The 17,829-nt window shown below is 29.8% G+C and overlaps 1 protein-coding gene across 1 annotated transcript in view; it reads right to left on the bottom strand.

Annotated features, from left to right (window-relative positions):
• The window catches only part of LOC136973381 (collagen alpha chain CG42342-like), a 72,217-nt gene extending 60,546 nt beyond the window's left edge, over positions 1-11,671 (bottom strand). The window contains exons 1-5 of the mRNA XM_067268103.1: positions 11,657-11,671; positions 5,915-5,941; positions 5,772-5,807; positions 4,938-5,006; positions 4,475-4,528 (exon numbers count right to left, since the gene is read on the bottom strand). Coding sequence (XP_067124204.1) covers positions 4,475-4,528; positions 4,938-5,006; positions 5,772-5,807; positions 5,915-5,941; positions 11,657-11,671 — 201 coding nt within the window. The remainder of the gene's footprint in view (positions 1-4,474; positions 4,529-4,937; positions 5,007-5,771; positions 5,808-5,914; positions 5,942-11,656) is intronic.
• Between the last annotated feature and the right edge of the window lie 6,158 nt (positions 11,672-17,829).

The following is a 17,829-nucleotide window of genomic DNA, read 5'->3' as shown; positions in this document are numbered from 1 at the left end:
ATCAAGCAGACTTGATATGAACTAAACAAACCTGTAATTACAAAGCTGTTATTAAGTTGTTAAGTAATGTAGCATAATAATTTATGTATCATTAAAAACGCATCAAATATATAATTAAATTTCTTTAAGAACTTAAGTAAAAACATATAATTAATAAATTATCATCACTTATATTAATGATGTGATTAAATTTTGATAAAGAGGAAATTCAAACATTTTTTTTTAAATTAAAAATTATCAGTAAGTTTTTGCAACATGTGTTTAATTTTTGATTAATTTAATAACCCATAATAAAATTATTGATGCAATTAAAATATTCTACTCTATTAATATCAAAGTTATAAAAAAATATTTAATAAAAAAACATTTTAAAAGTTTAATTAAATTTAAATTAAAAAAGTACTTTTGCATCTAATCAAGACATTATCTGCAAGTTAAAACATAATAAATTTTAAATTAAATTTCTTTCAATTTTGAATTATTACTACATAATTTTAATAATTTAATCTTATTAACGTTTTTACAAAAATATTACTACAGATAAACTTCTACAAGTAACACTTTAAAATTTATTAAACTATATAAATATATTTACGCATAAAATTTTTACATAATTTTACATTTCTATTGGTAATACTGTTTTATTGTAATTATAAATTTAAATTACAACAATAAAAGAATTTTAAAAATGATTTATAATTAATCTGATCACTAGAAATTATTTTTATTAAACAATAAAACAGTGTCTTATCAAGATTTTTGTTTGAAACAAAATATTAAATCGCCATTAAATTTGACAAATATTCATTTAACAAAATTTAAACTTGCTATATGACAAAATAGAAGAAATATACTATACTATACTGCCAGTTCATCAGAATATAATATAATATAAAAACTTTTATAAAGTTGCTTATACAGTAATACCCCGAGTTATGTAAGTAATGTGGACCATAGACCTTTACGTAACTCGAATTTGTAAATTGCTTAAGTGTAACTACATAATTAATGACTCAATACTGTATTTATTATTATATGTGTAATGTACATATATTATTTATTATTTTTTGTATAAAAGAATTGTTTACCAGAAAGAGTGCCCAGTATGCTCGCGTACGTGCTTACAATTAGACCGAAAAGTAAAGGATTAGCAAAGCAATAAAGTAATATATTGATACAGTGCAAAACAAAGAAAGAGAAAGAGAGAATGAATGAATGAATGTTTGAAATAGAATAATTCTTTGTAAAATTACATGTTACTCTATTCAGATTTTTTCCAATTTTTGAGATTTACATTTTATGTAACTGCAAATTCACATAAGTTGCATGTTATGTAACTCAGGATATTACTGTACTGTATATATGCATATGCAATATTGATGGATGATTTAATCAAATCTTTATTAAAAACATTTTTGAATCATTATTTTTCATTTGAATCAAATGTATAAAAGCTAAACATAATAATTAGGAGATTAATTTTAACTATTACAATTTACAATTATTAAATATGCCTAATATAAATTCAAAAATATGGTGTCAAATTTTATGATTAACTTATATTTTCTTAATTCAAAATTAAACTGTGAGTATTAATATTTAAACAAGATAGTAGCAACATTACTTAGCTGTTTGTCACCTATGAACAGGATACCTTTAATTAAAATTTCAGCACTTCAATTATCAATTTAATAATACATACTTATTAATCCGAAAATTATTTCTTCTTAATATATTCTTCTTAGTAAAAATAAAAAAACAATTTTGTTAATAACTGTATTGATGTATTAACACTGTTAAGATGCAGTTGTTAACAAAATTATTTCTCTGCTTAATATGTTGCTTCTGCGTAACTTAATATTCATAATGTAAATGTCTACTAGAAAGTTGCTAACAAAATAATAGCTACTTTTATTTCATCATTAATTATTGATTGCTTTTACAGAACATCCAATAAGCTTATCACTATCATTAGAATACACACTTCATTTAGAAATAAATATGACAAGCTTCTTGGTAATAATACAGAAGTGAATACCAATTACTGGTAATATAAAGTAAAGGTGCTTGTTAGCTGGGAGCAACTTTCAGAGTAGACAATCATAAACCTGTATCATAAATATAAAAAAATATAAGTGTAGTAAGTTATGTTTTAGATCTGTGACTTTTATAACAGTTTCTAACAGAACTTTTTTCAGTTGAATAAATACTTTATGACAATTTTGTAATTTAAAAGTTAAAAATTGTTATATTGTAACAATTATATATTTATCTTAACTTTAAGATCATATTCTAAATTAGGGGTCCCCCAACTTTTTTGACTGTCAAGGATTTCTCAATTTTTTATTAACCTCTCTTCTGTTTTGATAATACAGTTAATAATAATAATAAATGCCTTGACTCTGGTCTGGCATAGTACACAACAACCAGTGTCAACCGAGTATAACCCCACCATATCCAACATAATAATAATAAATAAATAAATCCACATATTAATCCAGCCAGTATTAATCCACACAGCTTTTTCATAAAAAAGGCTACCTAGTGTCCAAATTTATAACATCCAGCACTGTCATGTACATAACCTATTGGATTAATAATTTTTAATGAACCATTTTCAGTTGACTCCAACCGATCTCTGACTAATTTTTGCCCCCACAAATGACTTAGCAACCCAAGGTCAATATTAACAACTCTGAAGACTCCTGTTCAAAATCTATAGTTCTAAATGGTATATAATATCCTTACAAAATTTTATATAAACCGAAAGTTATAAGAGAAAATTTAGCCATCGACGTTATATCTCATTCATCATATTTTAATTATATTTCTTTATTTTATTTTATTTATTAAAATAATAATTAAAATTGAATAATTATTTTATATTAATTATTAATGTTTTTCATATACTGTACACCGAACTCCCAATTATCTGTGCATCATCAAAATATTTTGTCTATCTTGTCTATGGACAGCATAATAAATGGGAAGTTGTATATGCATCATCAGTATAGAAGCAGTAGGCTTTCAAGCTCAGGTGACTTTCCAAGAAACAGTCTAAACATGTCCATGAGAGTTGATCTCAATTTATAAACAAAACTTTAGAAATTTATTGATGGAATAACATGAAAAAAAAATTTTCGTTTATATGATATAAACAGCAATTTGAAAAGATATCCTACTAGTCCTAAAATTAAAATATAGTAATTTGTATAAACATCTCAAGAACCCAATGTATTAATGATCATCCAACTATCAACCAAATATTGCCCAATTAATTTGGCTGATGGTTGGATGATTACAGTAATTTGGAAAAAATGTAAGAATGCAAAATTTAAATTTCCACATAATATTTTCGAAAACAGAAGAAATCTAAATTTTATGTTTATTGAATAAATAAATATACATTTCGGCTTACAAAACTTGGGATGCATACTTGTATGGGATGGAGTTGAGTTGTATTAAAACTTCTGAATAGTTTTCTTATAGTAGAGAGCTATTTTAGATTATCTGTGTTTTTCAGTTTTTTGTGCACACCCATGCTCTAATTAACATGGATAATAGGGAATTCAGTGTATTAATATTATTATACATATTGCTGTTAATAAATAATATAACACATAAACCTATTTAATGAAAATGAATTATTAAATTTTAATACATATTTATAAAAAAAAAATGTTACTAATATTTTACTATTTTAACAAATAGCATTTTTAGTACAAAATTAAAAATTAATAATTTCTAATTCAGTTGTAATTTTTTCCTCTAAACAATTTATATTTTATATATTGTAAAATTTACTTATATATTAGAAAATAAGAATAAAATTTTAAATAAAATCAATTGTTAGTTTTATTGGAATCTTTAAAAATTTTGATACATGAATTATTAAAACAATTAATATTCTTATATAGTATGCATTTTATTTAATATAATGATTCATTTGTAAGTTGGAACAAATAATTCAATAATTAAATACCTAATCAATAGTTTTTTTTGAAAGTTTGTCCCTTTAAAAATCATATGATAAAATCTTATACTGTTAATTAATAATAAACAAGTTTTCTTTCAAAGAAATTATTATTCTATAAATTTTAAAATTTGGAAACAAAACTAAGTATCTGCAGAATGAATCACCATATTAATCAATTTAAGGTTAATGTTACCTTAGGTAGCCAAGATGGCGACTCGTCTCTGATTCCAGCAAGAAAATAGTGGGACGCACGTTCTAACCTAACCTAACCTATTCTAATAATTTGGTTGCTAATAATTATGGTAATTTATTAGAATAGGTTAGGTTAGGTTAAAACGTGCGTCCCACTGTTTCCTTGCTGGAATCAGAGACGAGCCGCCATCTTGGCTACCTAAGGTAACATTAACCCAATTTGAATATATAAGTAATTTTCAGTTAAAACTTTAAAATAAATCAAATTTATTTTATACTTAATGATTAATTAATTGTCAAACTTACTTTTACTACTAAGATGTCATCAGGAGATAATGTGACACCCAAACTTGCAAGGCCCTATAAGTGAGTTACAATACAAAAAAAAAGAAAAGAAAAAAACAAAATGGTGGAAATGAACAGAAAATGAACATGCAACATTAAAAACATAACATGCAATATTAAAAATTAAAACAAAAATGAAAATTATTAAATTGTGTTAATTAAAAAATTTTAAAAATTAAAAAAAAACACATGTTATTTTTAAACTGTACCCAAAAATTTTGTAAAAATTATCCTGTGATGAAACTTAGTGAAAAAAATAAAAATGGAGGTGAAAAAAAGAATGTAATCATAAATAAACCCAATTTTAAGTGAAAAACCAAAAATTATCATGCAATTCCATAATATTTATGGCAATTTGTTAATCTGGAGGGGTTAATGTTAGAGGGGTAGGATGAATTTTGACTAATTCAGTTATTAAACTGACCTTAATAGCGATGACTTCAGCATAGCCTAATGTTCCCCCATGGAGTCTAGTGATTGAGCGCTTTAAACCCTGTAAATTAGTTTTGATTCAATTAAAGACTAGAAATACTGAATATTTTTTTAACATTATGTGAAAATTAAATATCGATAAATCTGGTTTTATGTAATCGGAATTGAACTGATGAAAAATAAATTTGTATAGTGTAATAAGTTTTATCGTGTCAGGTACCAATGCTAAAGTACTGATAATTGAAATAAATTAAATTTTGAAATTAAAGAAAAGTATTAAACTATATATACATTTTTTTTTTATTTGGGTCTGATGATAATATCTTATGTTTTAAAGAAAATCTATGTTACTTTGTATTATACATAAAGAAATAAAAAGAACAGATTTATTAAAACTCCCCAATAAAGAAATTAAATATTAATTATGTTTCAACATTATAACAAAAATTAATTATTACTTTTTATTTTATTAATTTATTTAATTTTGATATGTTTGATGATTATGATTACAGTGAATTATTTTGTAAAGTTTACTTTAGATCATTATTTTTAATTATTAATTAAAGAAACTGTAATTAAAATTTATGGTGTGATGAAGGGTACAGAATGGAAATGTGATTTAGAATTTAATAATAATGAATTTTGTTTAGTTACTCATACATTGTTTGATAAATAAAATTTAATAATCAGTAAATTAAGAAATATGTCATTTTTAATTAACTTACAATAATGAAAAATTTTTATTTTATTTCTAAATTTAGATATTTCAATTTGATTCTATTAAAATATCAAAGTAATAAAATATAAATATTAAATGTTTAATTACCTTGGTTGTTGTAAACAGATCAAAACCAGTATCACCCTATGAACAAACAAAAAAAAGAAATTGTCCTATATAGAAGGTTATAAAAGTTTTTGTCATATATGGATTATGTTATTCATAGTCTTCAAGCATCACAATCTGCTTACCTTATCACCTTTGTCACCTTTGTCTCCCTAAACCAGAAAAAAATAAAATTAAAAGAAACATAATACAATGCTTGTGTTTGGGTAAAATTATAACCAAAATGAAGAAAAATAAAAGAAAAACTTAAAAATGTGCAAAGTTAATTAACTTAGAACTTAAAAAAACAGTAAATTGTTAAATGATAATTTTTTTTATAATATTTTTTTTTTAAATTGTATATCAATAATTAAAGAAGCTATAAATAAAAGTCAAGTTTCAGGTAGCTGTTTGCAGATTAATAACCAAATTATGTTTATTTATATTGAGTTTTAGTATGGTTAATTCCAAAATTTTTAAAAATTACACCATCATATTCATATATAAAAATTAAATAAAATTTAATACATGATAAAATTTTCTTTCAAAAAATATTGTTTAATACAACTAATAAATTAATTGGTTAATGTTACCTTAGGTAGTCAAGATGGCGGCTCGTCTCCGATTCCAGCAAGGAAACAGTGGGACGCACGTTCTAACCTAACCTAACCTATTCTAATAATTTGGTTGCTAATAATTATGATAATTATTTATTAGAATAGGTTGGGTTAGGTTAGAACGTGCGTCCCACTGTTTCCTTGCTGGAATTAGAGACGAGCTGCCATCTTGGCTACCTAAGCTAACATTAACCAATTAATTTATCATAATGTAATAAAAACATTATAATAGTTAATAAGAAAATTTGACTAAAATAAATAATAGGATAAATTCAGTATTTTTACACGTTACGTAACTTTAAAAATTATTTTTAAACAATTATTAAAATTTGTATGATATTTAACTCTAAATATGATTTATTTAAATGTTAAAAAAAATTATTTGAATTTCTTATTTTTATCTTTTTGTGTTAAATTATAATGAATTTTTTTTAAATTTCATGGTTACAGAATTTGGAATTATGAATAAAACATTAATTTTTATAAAAATCTGTATTCAAATATATTTGTTAAAAAGAAATAAAAATAATTTTATAAAATGTTAATTAAATAATGTGTTTATATAAACATTGAAAAAATAAAATTTTGGAATCCAAATTATTTATTGTATTTATAATTCAGAATTTCATAATAAAAAATGAATACTTAGAAATTGTAACTACATAATATAAACATTTATATGAAATAGAGTATATAACAAATACAAGTAAATACTTAAATGCATTATACACAAATCATTATAATAAATGTTTATTATTATATGAAATTCACACAACTAAATTCAAAAATAACTGTATCTTTGATGTAAAACACAACTTTAACGTTGCATTTAAAAAAATTTATCCTAATGTTTCAAAATTACATTATTTTCTTCACGTGAAGATGACATTTATAAAATGTTGAAAGTGCTTGTTGATGACGTTATAATAAAAAATGTTGGTAATAGTTGTTATCTCTCTTTAATTGGAAGAATGAATACAATTTATTGGTAAAATGTTAATTTAAAAAATTTATCTGTGATCAAAAGATATAGTTATATTAAATTGTAGTTGTTTTAATTTTCTTAGAGCAACAAAATGAATCTTATAATTCTGATTTATCTTTAAAATTATTTAAATATTCCATTTATGCATTTTTATCTTGTTAATGCAGGATAATATACATTTATAGGTATTTAAATGTAAATACCTAAAATCTATAACTATTACTAACAATTGTTATATATATCATATTCAATTATATTTTGAATTGTATATTATAATGATCAGAATTATTCCAAGTAGCTATGTAATTACTTTTTAGATTAGAATTGTTACAGAAATACATAAATGTATTCATATCATATTGTTAGAAGTGTAAGATATTTAGATATTTTATTTACTTAATTATTTTTGTATTCTATATCAGAAAAAGTCTAAATAATCATCCATTATAAATTAAATAGAAGCTTCTTCAAGCTTAAAATGCTAATCATAAGGAACTGAATTAATAATTTAAAAAAAAAAAAAAAAAAACAAGAATTACAAAAGAAGGTACATTAACAATAAATTGCAATAATATATTTTTGAAATGTACCAAAACTGTAATTTGTAACAAAAAATAAAACAAACTAGTAATAATTTAGTTATTACTAGCGAGGTTGAGGCCGAAGTTTCAAACGTGAAAACGCGTACGTCGGACGTTCGGCGCCGCTTTCCCGTAAGCCTAGAAGTTTGACAATGGCGTTTGGAATGTCGAGCATGATTCCACTGACTTTCCAAATACCATTGTCAAACTTCTAGACTTACAGGAAAGCAGCGCCAAACGTCTGACGTACACGTTTTTGCGTTTAAAACTTCAGCCTGAACCTCGCTATTATTACTGATTTGTTAGCATTCAATAATGAATTACTCTAAAACATGGTGTGATATAATTTGTTATATTTTATTAAAAATTATAAATTGAATTTCATATAATCAAATGTATAATTTAAGAACACTTAACCCATTAAAAAATGAGTTAAGTGTTCTTAAATTATACATTTGATCTATTCAAATCTATTCAACTTTTTAAATAAAATTGATCAATTGCTTTTATTAGTATATTTTTATTTCTGTAACAATAATAATTAAAAATTTGAATTTTGATTTACAAATAAAACAATTATGATAATGATTGAAAATCAACTAATGTTCTATCATATCATTATGATATATTTTTGAGCTGAAACAAATAATAAAATAAATAAATATTGATGATACGGCTGATACACATTCATAAAGAAATATCAATTTTTGAAAATATTTTCATAATTATTTCCTCAAAGGCATTTCCAAACTAAATACTTTTATTTATTAATTATTTTAACAAAGTTGAAAAAGTTTTTAAAATAATTTAAACTGTTATTTTATTTTTATATATTACTTGACACAATTTAAACTTTTAACATAATATTCTTTTGATTCCATTAAAAACAAAACTATTGAAAAACAAAAAGATATGCACATAATTAATAATAATTAATACATTAAATTAATTAATAATCTTTTTTTTCCTTAATTCTTTTCCTAATTGTCTTACTTAATTCCCTTTGTTAGTGTAATTTATTAATGTACTCTACATTATTATCGTCAAGATTATGCATTTATTGTATTATATTATTTCCAATGAGATCAAAGTGAAAACTTTCTAATTAATTCTTTTATTAAAAACAAGGAAGTTACAAGCTAAACTTCTTTAATATATCTGTAATTTGATAATGTTATACATTATCAAAATTTAAATTTAATTAAATTAAAAAACAAGGAATTAATTTATTATTTAAACTAATTTCAAAAACATTATAATTATCATAAGTTTATATTTTATTTTGTTCTAGTTAAGTGGTGAGCGTATCAAAAATGTTTTCATTTGAATGAATTTTAAAAAATTAAAAGAAAATTATAAATCTCTAAAAATATTTTTGATTTAATTTCTGATTCAGATCTAATACTGATTGAAATTTCATACATTACTTTCAATTCATGCTATGATAAGATGCAAATATTATAATAATACAGCCAGAGAAAGATTTAGGATGCACAGAATGCAGGGCACAGGTATATTGCACTTCCCCTTTGAAGATTTTTCCCAAATAAAGCTTGGTATATCAGGTAGTAAAATATTCTGTAAGGCATACTGTTTCTTTTTTTCTGCACCCCCCTCTAAAAATTAGACTGACCGCATTGACTTCTAAATTCTGGATTGACTACTGATCACAATCGTCTTTTATTAATGTATTATAACAAGTGATTATATGTAGATGAAGTTACAATTGATGATAGACATTCAGATTTTGTAGATGTATTTAAGATATTTAAAAGATAATGCCGAAAACAATCATTTCACAAAATAGAAAATAGCAAAAGTCGAACATCTCGCATTTGAATAAAACACAATACATCAATAATCGTGGCTAATGAATAATTAATTTTGGTGTAATGAGTTCATATTGTTATGATATAAATCATGTCGAATTACGATAAAGAATAAAATCATGTGATTATGATGTAATCACTCAAAATCATTTATTTATTTTTTGAAAATTTCCACTTACTGACATACTTTTATACTCTGATATAAGATAATTTATATTTGCAAAATCAATTCTAGATAAAACTATTTCTTAACCATTAACTTATCAAAAGTATTGGAAATGTTCAGTATTTTATAATTATATTTTTATACATTAATGCAGCATTAATATATATGTAAAAACTATGTATTGTAGTCTTTTACGCCAAAAGTATTGCCTAAAAACTTATTTCTTATCTAGAACATATTATTAAAAATATTTCTTGGAATTTTTACTTTTTTATGAATTTTTATTTTTATATATTTAGCTTCTCATTAAAAAATTACATTTTTGTAATAAGAATAACATTTCAAACATATTTAATAGTAATAAATAATTTAGCACAATTATTAGTTTCTTCCTATTAAATATATTTTATTAATTAAATCAACTGATATTACACAAAACTGAATAAAGTTTCATAGTAAAATTATTTAACTTCTAAGTCATTTTTATATCAATTTCTTATGCATGCAATCATAGAAAAAAAATTTTATTGTTTAAAACAAATATCAGTTATCTAATTAAATCATCTCATACTCTTTCTTTGACTTAAAACATGAGAACTAAATTATCAAAAGAAATAAAATTACATTATGTTTATTAATACACAGATAAACTACGTATTCCATATATTATTCATATTTATTAAATAAATTCATATGCCTACTGTATGTGCCTGCTTATGTATACCATTTCTGTTGTTATATTACTGTACTGTATAGTATTCTTTGCTATACTTTTTTCATAAACAGAGAAGATTTATACACTGAATGATTACTATATTAGAATATCTGCTTAATAACAAATTGGTCCACCTTTCTAGATGATCACGGCTTGCAAATACCAAGAAATGGACTCTCCAGATGCGAAAATGGACTCATGCATGTCCAAGCAGTTTTACCAGTTGGTGCACATTTCACAGAGAAGTGAGTGACAACCTCACCACATGTTCCAGCATATCTCAAACATGTTCAATACGATTGCAGTTTGGTGAGTTTGGGGGCAAAGGAAGTGTGTGGAATTTATTGTTGTGTTCCTCCAACCATTTTTGAATGAATATACTAATGAATTAACAAGAAAACAACTCTATCAGTATTTGCTTGTCTAACCATAATTTTTCATACATTGGAGCAACTTCTAGGATGCTTTCAACTAGGATAATGAAGAATCAGGATAATATATGATATCAAATATAGCAAATAAATAACAACTGTCTAGGAGAGCTTTGGAGCATAGCAGTGAACTTGTGTGGTCAGATTTTCTTTTTCTATGCTTATGTACAGAATATAACATTTTACTTTCCTGGCTGTTATGTATACTACATAACAAGGGAAAGTATTGGAATCATGTCAAATTTGACCAAGTTTTTTGCAAATCTCCATGTTTTGAGACTTCCTGAACCCAAACAGTCAAAAAAGGCAAAAAAATTCCATGGATGTGTGTGTGTGTTGGTATCTATTTTGCTTAATATCTCAGGATTAGATGAAGAGAAAGAAATGAAATTTGGCACATTAGCTTGTGTATAAAGGGCATTGATGCTATTAAATTTTGGTGGTGAAAGATCAATGGGTGGGGAGATGGAGGGGGTCATGTGTCATATCTCAAATGGGATCAGACTTAATGAAGATGTTATACTTTATTAATATTTACAATTTTTTATGAAACTGATTACTAACCTTAAAATTAAGCATTTTGCCATTCAATAATAATTAAAACTACAGAAAATTTTTATAACAAAATCTCATAACAGATGAAACTTCACAATTTTATTAAGTTATATTGTAATTAAAAATATAAAAGTTATTTTCTAAATAAGATCTCACAATAGCAGGGAAAGTTATGCAACTCATTGATAGATTTTTTCATTTGGGAAATCCCATTTATTGCAATGAACAACCCCTGTAACCATCCCATTGTTGACCTGCTGAACCTATGGATCTCACTCTTTAAGGTGATAGTGAAATAGCACAGGTGTTAAGAGATTTCTCTCCATATTCCTGATGTGGCTTTATTAAACCTTATTTATTTTCTTTTCTTTACTTTCCTTATACTATCTTCCTGTAGTAACAATTTTACTTCCGTTTTCTATTTACTTAACCACGCGGTAGTTAGTCGACACATGTGGCCTGGACGGTAATAAAAACAAAAAGGGTGTGACACCGAGGGGTCGAGGGGTTACGTCAGAGGAGATAGGAGGACAGGAGCGAGAGGAAGGAAGATTTTTCGGAGAGAGAGAAAAACGGGACGAACAGAAACAAAGAAAGTTATTAAGGAACGGATCCGAGGTTTTTTTTTTCTTATTTATTACCGCCAGTCACCCCTTCGAACCAATTTTCAGTCTTATCATCTCTGTTTAATTCTCTTCCACCTTATCTTTCTCTAGGGCCCTGTACTTAGTTAAGCTAGATATAAGTTAGAATAAGTTCTTTGTCTTGTCGGCACGCGGGGACTAATTGATGACATTGTTACGCGCAGTCCCAAATGTATTTGTATTAGTAATTAGTAAGTGTGTGTAATCGTTTCTTTGTAAATTATTTATGTTCGCTGAAATTAATAAACCTCTTTTTTTAATTCTATCAAAGCCGAGCGACTCTCAGGGTCTTGTTATTTCATATACTCGGCTAACAATGGCGTCCGCGACAGGATTCTGTTAGTAACGGGATACGGTTTTTATTGTATAGAACGTAGCATTGTATTATCGTGCCTGTAGATTTAAGGCCCTACAATTTGTAATCAATTGTATTATTTTTATATCATTAATTATGGATGATTGTAACCAGAACAATCTTGCTACATCCTCAGGAGGCGAGGGTGAGGGGATCCCTCCTGTAGTCACAGGGTTTCTAGGAATGGTTCCCATTTTTTCTAATAGTGGCAGTGATTTGGTTAATGTCCGCCAATTCTTCAAGACCATAGATAATATATCTCGCCTGGCTGGGTGGAACAGTGAAGTGAAATTGGCTGTCTTACAAGCTCGGTTAAAAGGGGGGCCATTATCGACGTTCTTCAGCTTGGCTGACCAAGATCCTTGTACTTTTGAGGGAATTAGGCAAAAATTAATTCAATGTTACGAAAAGCGAGAACTTAAGGAAAAGAATGCACTCGACCAACTCTTAAGTATTAAGCAGAACCATGATGAGACGGTATGTGACTATGTCATCCGCATGAATACACTGTTGTCGAAGGCCGCTTCCAATAACGAAAAAATTGGTGCCTTGAGGGATGACATTATTAGAGAGAGATTTATAAAGGGCCTAAGGCCCCAGCTAAAGGGATACGTATTAAGGAGAGAACCCCAGACCTTAGATCAGGCAATTAAGGAAGCGGAGAGGGAAGAACGGGTCGAACTCGAGTGTAACGTTAGTAGAGAAAATAAATTTGTACACACCATTGAAATAAAGAACCCAACCGCTAATGAGGATCCGAATGGTGTGATGAATATTGTGAAAACAAAGGAAGACGATAGACTTGAAAGGTTGGAAAAAATGGTGGGGTCGTTATGTAGTACTGTTAATGGTTTGGTCGAAAGACTGGGTGGAAATCTAGATAAAAATAAGGATAGCCCGAACCGATCTGTCCTAAAAAGGTGTTACATTTGTGGGAATCCTCGCCACCTGGCCCGCCAGTGCCCTCAACGGAATATAAATGATTTAAACTAATTACGGGGCGTGATGATAGCCAGTATCACGTCCCATGCATCGAGCTAACCCTGGCCCCTAATGTGTTCTTCTCTAAAAAGGGCCTTCCCCTCATTCTTGGTGATGCTTATGGTACCAGTATCAAGTTTCTGGTCGATACGGGTGCGGAAAGGTCCGTGCTAAGCCTGAAGATCGCTCAGAGCGAGATATGGAGTAGGGGACCGAACGGTGCACTTCACAGGAGTTGGAAACGACTACGAGGAATCGGTGGGGAGGTTATCGAATGCGAATGGGAGTCTAATATCAAGATCGAAAGAGGAGGGAGAACTCAAAATGTTCAAATGACTTGCATGCACTTGCCATCCGAAGTCGAATACGAAGGAGTATTGGGTATGGATGTGTTAAACAGGTTCCCGGAAGTATTAATTGAAACAGGTGAGAATGTAACATCTTGGAATAGAACCGAAATTGATGACTTTTATCAGTGTTGTGGATTCAGAAGGGAGGAATCCGATAATACGATGGAGGTTAATTTATCCCATTTGAAAGACTACGAAAAAAAGGAAGTGGAGCGTATCTTTAATGAACACCCCGGATGTTTCGCACGGAAAATAGAAGATTTGACCGGTACTAAGGAATTTCTTCATACACCTATCATTAAAAGTAACCAAATAATTAATACAAAACAATATAGAATACCGCAATGTTATTTGAGTGAACTAAAGAAAATGATAGTTTCATATCTGAAGGCGGGGATTTGCGAGGAGAGTACTTCTGAATGGAATTCCCCCCTTCACATTGTCCCGAAGGAGTCCGGCGAGTTAAGGGTTACTCTCGATCTACGAAGAATTAACGAAGTAACCCAGTCCCAGGAGTTCCCTCTAGCCCGTGTGGATGAGATCTTAACGAAGTTTCAGGGAAGCAAATTCTTCTCGGTAATCGACCTAAAGTCTGGATATTTCCAGATACCCATACATGAATCAACACGTCATTTCTTTGCTTTCTCTACTCCTTGGGGAAAATTCCAGATGTGCCGCCTCCCGCAAGGTGGAAAGAATAGCGGGAGGTATTTTCAATACGCCATGTCTAGGCTGTTGGGGAGATTCATAGATATCAATTGTTTCGTCTTTCAAGACGATATTGTGTTGTTCTCCCAATCCTTTGAAGATCACGTGAAACTCCTAAGGGAGGTAATCTCTATATTAGACAAAGCCAACTTGAAATTGCACCCAAAAAAATCGAAATTCATGGTGAAAGAAGTGCGGTATCTGGGACACATCATCGATAGTAAGGGGATACGACCTGATCCCTGCAACGTGGATGCGATTAAAGAAGTCCAACCCCCGCGTAATGTGAAAGACGTCAGGAGTTTCCTCGGAATGGTGGGATTCTTCCGCAACTTTATCCCAAACTTTGCCGAGATTGCTCTTCCTCTTACATATCTGACTAAAAAATATGTAAAGTTCTTATGGGACGACCAGTGCCAATCAAGCTTCGAAAAATTTAAAGAACTATTATCTAAACCCCCTGTGCTATCTCATCCCGACTTTAAAATACCTTTTTTCATGCACTCGGACGCTTCAGATACCTGGGCTGGTGCGGTCTTAGAACAGGAAAGCGAAGGGAAACTCATTCCCATTGGCTACTTTAGTAGGAAGTTCCGTGGGCCCGAACTAAAATATTCCACTATCGAGAAGGAATGCTACTCAATAATCTTAGCCCTCCGCCACTTTAAACATCTTATTCTTGGTCAGAAGGTCACTGTGCTTTCCGACCACAAACCTTTAACCTTTGTGAAAAATATGAAAAATCACAATAACCGCCTCATGAGATGGGCCGTAGAATTATCTAATTTTGATTTGGTCATTACGCATGTTCAAGGGAAGAGTAACCCAGTGGCTGATTTATTGTCTCGACCACATGGTAGTAGAGAAGAAGCCCCCTCAAACAGCGATGTCATTAATTGCATCAGTGAAGAGTTGTGGAAAAAGGTAAAGAAGTCCCAGATTGGGGACAGAATTTTTGGTCCAATGAGAAATCATTTAATTAAATTCCCACCCTCTTACAATGATTACCCGAGTAGTGGCATACTTCCTGAGTATCAAGTAGATGGTGATGTATTAGTCCACGTACGACCGGGACGGTTTGGAATACGTCAATGGAGGCGTGTTTGTGTAGGGGAAACAGCAATTAATGACGTAATTAAAGCATTCCATGAATCACCATTAGCCGGACACTACGGCAAAGAAAAAACGTGTGACCTGATCAACCGTTACTACTACTTCAAGAAGATGAAAAAACTCGTCGATAGATTCGTGAAGTTCTGCAAAGTTTGCCAACAACATAACTTACATCAAGGAAGAGCCCCCTTTCAAGAAACGGAAGTCGCTAATTATCCGTTTCAAAAGGTGTCAATCGACATAATTGGCCCTTTAAATCAAACACATAAGGGTAATCGTTATATTCTCACCATAATTGACATGTTTACTCGATACACAGAAGCCGTCCCTTTAAGGGACCAATCTGCGGCCTCTGTAGCCAATGTGTTTTTCGAAAGGATAGTCTGCAGATATGGCAGTCCCGAGATCATCATCTCTGACCGGGGCACGAATTTTACGTCCTCCATCTTTAATGAAATGTGCAACATCCTTACCGTCAAGCACAATGTTACGACATCATATCGCCCTTGTTCGAACTCAGTTTGTGAACGTGTGAACAAATCCATCAGTAACCTTTTGGCCAGAATATCAGGCGGCAGCAACAACAATTGGGATACCTTCTTACAGACTGCTGTGTTCGCTTATAATAATGCTACACACTCCTCTACTAGTGAGTCACCTTCATTTCTTCTTTACGGATTTGATCCTAAATTCCCTCATGCGTTCCCTGTTGAACAGACAAATGACTACCCGGGTATTCGGGAGTATCGTGATTTCCTTATGGATAAGCTACGATGCATCCGTGAATCGGCATACGAATTAAGTCGCAACCGTAACAAACTTAACCGTAACCGCATCAACACAGGGAGGAAGGTGAGGAGCTTTGAGGTAGGGCAGAAAGTTTGGATGTTAAGGAAAGGGAAGAAGCAAGGCAAGTTTTCTCCAAAATATTTAGGTCCTTTCCGTGTCTCTCGCCTCCTGGGGCCTGTTAACGCGGAAATCGAAAATTGTAATAAAAAGGAAAAACTTGTTGTACACATAGACAGACTAAAACCGTGCTTCTCAAACTTCCGTGAGCCTAGACGGAAGCGTAACATCCCAATTGGACACGAAGGATCACAATCCGGAGAGATCGAGGAGATTGAAGAGGAAGAAGACATCCCTCACCTACCCACTGCGCAACGGGCGAGCTACAATAGGTATAATCAACATAACCAGCAGCATCAAGGAGACCGCAAGGATTCGGGTAATGAGACCATGCTGGAACAGAGGGGTAATATCTCCCACCCGTATAACTTACGGGGGCAGAAAGTGGACTATCGCCGGCTTCACTTTGGAAGATGAACTGTAGTTCATCATCCATTAATGGTTGTGTATCTCCATATTAATGTTTCTGTTAATTGTTAATATGTCTTTTGGTGGGGACGTATGTGGCTTTATTAAACCTTATTTATTTTCTTTTCTTTACTTTCCTTATACTATCTTCCTGTAGTAACAATTTTACTTCCGTTTTCTATTTACTTAACCACGCGGTAGTTAGTCGACACATGTGGCCTGGACGGTAATAAAAACAAAAAGGGTGTGACACCGAGGGGTCGAGGGGTTACGTCAGAGGAGATAGGAGGACAGGAGCGAGAGGAAGGAAGATTTTTCGGAGAGAGAGAAAAACGGGACGAACAGAAACAAAGAAAGTTATTAAGGAACGGATCCGAGGTTTTTTTTTTCTTATTTATTACCGCCAGTCACCCCTTCGAACCAATTTTCAGTCTTATCATCTCTGTTTAATTCTCTTCCACCTTATCTTTCTCTAGGGCCCTGTACTTAGTTAAGCTAGATATAAGTTAGAATAAGTTCTTTGTCTTGTCGGCACGCGGGGACTAATTGATGACATTGTTACGCGCAGTCCCAAATGTATTTGTATTAGTAATTAGTAAGTGTGTGTAATCGTTTCTTTGTAAATTATTTATGTTCGCTGAAATTAATAAACCTCCTTTTTTTAATTCTATCAAAGCCGAGCGACTCTCAGGGTCTTGTTATTTCATATACTCGGCT

Source organism: Centruroides vittatus, unplaced genomic scaffold (genome assembly GCF_030686945.1).
Source record: "Centruroides vittatus isolate TY-2023 unplaced genomic scaffold, ASM3068694v2 contig_3158, whole genome shotgun sequence".
Taxonomy (NCBI): domain Eukaryota; kingdom Metazoa; phylum Arthropoda; class Arachnida; order Scorpiones; family Buthidae; genus Centruroides; species Centruroides vittatus.
Note: the sequence above shows the minus strand (reverse complement) of the source record. Positions and strands in the feature narration are given on the sequence as shown.